This window comes from Pinus tabuliformis, chromosome 6, assembly GCF_031772625.1.
Source record: "Pinus tabuliformis cultivar Carrire ecotype Pingquan chromosome 6, CPIR1, whole genome shotgun sequence".
Lineage (NCBI taxonomy): Eukaryota > Viridiplantae > Streptophyta > Pinopsida > Pinales > Pinaceae > Pinus > Pinus tabuliformis.
The window spans coordinates 764,466,881-764,470,762 of NC_142292.1; the positions used below are offsets into that span (position 1 = coordinate 764,466,881).

The 3,882-nt window shown below is 38.8% G+C and overlaps 1 protein-coding gene across 1 annotated transcript; it reads right to left on the reverse strand.

Annotated features, from left to right (window-relative positions):
* Positions 1-211: 211 nt before the first annotated feature.
* On the reverse strand, positions 212-1,621 carry LOC149260959 (uncharacterized). Its single transcript, XM_089366854.1, has 6 exons — positions 1,508-1,621; positions 1,328-1,418; positions 1,097-1,172; positions 862-940; positions 476-725; positions 212-432 (listed from the first exon to the last, which is right to left on the reverse strand). The coding sequence occupies exons 1-6, from the start codon at positions 1,619-1,621 to the stop codon at positions 212-214; spliced, it is 831 nt and encodes a 276-aa protein (XP_089222980.1).
* Between the last annotated feature and the right edge of the window lie 2,261 nt (positions 1,622-3,882).

Genomic DNA, 3,882 nt, shown 5'->3' on the forward strand with positions numbered 1-3,882 from the left:
CCAGTCCCATAACTCTGCCTCTCTACACCTATTTTGAAAAGCATAAAATGCTTTCCAACCCCCCAAAGTTCTTTTCTTTCTACAACCATTCCAGCTTAGATTTTTGTTGAAGTCAACTCCGAGGTATTTGTATTCCGCAACTTCTTCCAGAATGTTACCTTCAAAGTAGATGCAGCACCTCCTCCCTAATAAGCAGATGCATCATCATTCGTTATCTGTAATCAGAATAGTTATCATGGCGCCATCTTTTCCGTTTATCTTCATCAATCTTATCTGGACTCAAGGACCTCTTATGCTCAGAACTACTCTCGTTCCTCTTCCTTTCATGGCGGCGAGGGGTATGCCTATCTGCGTGACTCCTGTGCTTATGCCGATGATGATGGTGGCTCCTATTCTTGGAATCACCCTCATCAGTATCTGCATGCATGCTGCCTTCCCTGTCAATCACCCTCATCAGTATCTGCATGCATGCTGCCTTCCCTGTCACCTGCCTTGTCTCCTCCAAAGGATCCAATGGGTTCCTTTGCAACTGAAACTCCTCGTTCACGTTCATCATTTACCAGCCTAGAAGAACTCGACTTTTTGCTTTGTGTTTCTTGGTCTAATTTTAAATCTGGCGAAGTCTCTGATGCATCGCCATATGGACGGGATTGCCCAGTAGACCTGTAATCTGATTGTCTATGATGGCGAACATCTGGGCTTCGGCGCCTCGGTAGTGGGGGAGTCTGTCATTGTGAAAACAATAACGTCGGTTATTTTATTCCAACATTTGCACATCATCTGCAAAAATATTGACACCTGAAACAGGAAAAGACAGAACAGAATGCCAAGGGTTGGTTTCAAGTAGAAGAAAGCAACCACCTGAAAACGTGACATGTAACGACCTTCTGGAGGTAGAGGAATCCCAAGTTTCTTGAGTTCATCTTTTGGAATGGGCCGCCTAAATATCATGGGTGTCAAACAAATAATAAATACTAAAATATCAAGTCATGAAAGGAAAACAGGACTGAGAGCAATTAACCTTTGGGGAAGGGAAAGAACTCAAGTATGAAGTCAAATTCAAATTCAAACCATTGCTGATAGTAAAAATGCATACAAAGGAGCCCGAAATGGTCTATCTCGACCTCCAAAGCGCAGTTGTCCGGACTCCTTTCGACCCCCCCATCCTCCTCCTATCCATGTCAAAATGTTAATATGTCAAATTGGATTTATACGCTCAGCTTTAGAAAAGCAACTAATCAAAATGTTAATATTGTCAAATTGGACTCTCAGCCTCAGAAAAGCAACTATTTCGTGGTTCCATTTGTCTGCTCAAAGTGCAACTTACCTAACCTACGGGGAATCCAACCTGACATTAGCTGTTGCCTGCTATAATCTACAATTACTTGACTGCCGTCAATAGTACTGTGATAAGCAGCCTGCATAAAGGCTTTGCTCCATTAGAAATATACAATTCGGTAGTATTATTGAATTGATTTTTCGTAAATATTCCTCTTGCAAAACTCACCTCATAGGCATGCCGCATTTCCCTTTCAGTTTCATACAGTGATAAAAAAATGTTTAAACAAAAGAAGGCAGCATAGGAAGGTAGTTTTATCAGACAAGAAATGGACAAACACATGATTAGAGACCATAATCAAAGCATCCTATCGGTTCAGACTTCAGATATTTGCATTTGTCCAAAAATTATAGCATGTGATTTTAACCAGTGTTTAAAAGTAAAATATAATATGGAAAAAAAGGAGTAAAATCAGAGCAGGAGGGATTAGATCAACTGGTTGTCACCAACGTTGTTAGGCATTTGTTAAATTCCATGCTAGAAGGTGCCTGGGTTGCATCCACTTGGGTTAGGTGCACTAGACTACTAGTCTACATGGATGGGCTAACTAAACTATAGATGCTATCCACTAATGCGGAGGAGAATCACTTTGGGTTTCACCACAGGGTTTTCCTTGCAAAAGAAAAGGGTAAACCCAGGATAACCTAATTATGGAAACTTGCTCTAAAAAGATGTTGGTTTTCCTCACATAAAAGATACCTAAAATCAATTTCTAGTGTCTATCCAGGATAACCTAATTATGGAAACTTGCTCTAAAAAGATGTTGGTTTTCCTCACATAAAAGATACCTAAAATCAATTTCTAGTGTCTATCTCAAGATCATTCATAGCATCAGATCTAGTTTTGGGTTATCTATAACAGAACAAGTCTGGACATTCCTGAGTAAATCCATGATCTGGACAGCCTCGAAACAACCATCACAGGAACAAAATAAATTACAAAGAATTTGGCCACCATCCGCAAACAAAAGTGTGTGACAAACAGAATAGTGGATTCAAACATGGGCACGAATAAGGAAGGTGAGATTTATGTGTTTCATATTATTTAAGTGCATGACAAACATAAAAATGGATTTAAACATGGAGGACACAAATAATAGAAAAACTAGATTTTTTGTGTCTCATATTATTTAGATATTTAGTTCATTCTAGCTTCTTACCATTTTGCATGGTATGAAGGATTTTAGTAGTGCCAAAGAAATTTGCTAGTTTAGGTAGATAAATGTGTAGAAAAGAACTCGAGACTTCTTTACATTTTATATATTCCTATTGCTTCAACGTAGTCTGGTTGAACAGAACTGAACTTCTCTAAGTCTCAAGGGGTGTGATCACTACAAAATATAGCACTTGCTCTCTCATGAATAATTAAGCATGCTTTTCTTTACATTTTATATATTCCTATTGCTTCAACGTAGTCTGGTTGAACAGAACTGAACTTCTCTAAGTCTCAAGGGGTGTGATCACTACAAAATATAGCACTTGCTCTCTCATGAATAATTAAGCATGCTTTGACCTGGAAAAATGTCCCACAATTTATGGCAAATGCAACTTATGACCATGTTTTCCAGAAGAAATCAAAATTTAAGAAGCTTTTTTATAGAAAATTCAAGCCATAATCAGTTTTTAGACAAAGGATTCAAAAATTGAATGCCCACTAAATTAAGAAGCAACCTAGCATATTGTCAATGTTGTATAAATAATCATTAAGATGAATGACATGCCTAGATTGTGCCCTCCCACCCCTGTTCCACGTAACATAACATGTTTAGCAATGAGATGATCCAGATTTATGCAGGAATGAAATGAAATAAAGATTTAAACATAAACATAGAGCTACAGCGAAAACTTAACTTCATTAATAACAAACACTGAAAATTGTTTACACGCAGAATGTAAAGAAACTAGCTCGGGTGATGGTAGCTATCTCTGAGAAGAGATATGATGGCCACATGCCTTATGAACTGCCTTACGATGAGGCTCAGAGGCCTTTCTATCATAAAGAAGAAGTGTGAAACCCTAACCTTAGGAGATGAAGTGCCAACTGTTTTGACCCCGCTGGGGTAAGTTGGGCTGCCAACTTCCTAGGGTCGTAACTTTGATATACGATCTCCATTTGGCTATCATAATACCTCATTTCAAAAATCTCCACGATGAGGTAAAAAGAAAATTTGTGAAATAGATTTCGACACTTTTTTAGTATCTCTGTTTTCCCAGAAAACATCTTTTAGGCCCTCAAATAGCTCCGGAAGTTTAGGACCCAAAAAACTGCCAAAAATAGGAAGTTGTGTTAAAATTAAGGAAACTGAAAGAAAACAAGGTTGGGAGTCCAAGTGGAATAGGAGGGTGACCACCAATATCCACATGGATCAGCCCTCCCCCCTTAGTAAGCAATGATCCCGATTGTGTTGAGTGCCTCCATGAGATGGGGAAACTTTTGTTGAACTTGATATCTAGTGAGCCACTTTCCTTGGTGCGGGAGTTGGCCAACTTTGACAACCTGATACAGTGGGATCCTTTGTTGGCATGTGTAGTTGATTTGTGTGT

Excerpts from the sequence above, each read along its gene's own strand:
- LOC149260959 (XM_089366854.1), bottom strand. The coding sequence starts at position 1,621 with ATGTGTTTGTCCATTTCTTGTCTGATAAAACTACCTTCCTATGCTGCC. Across the intron at positions 726-861 it reads GTTACATGTCACGTTTTCAG|ACTCCCCCACTACCGAGGCG; the intron begins GTGGTTGCTTTC and ends TCACAATGACAG. Across the intron at positions 433-475 it reads CAAGGCAGGTGACAGGGAAG|GCAGCATGCATGCAGATACT; the intron begins GCAGCATGCATG and ends TTGACAGGGAAG.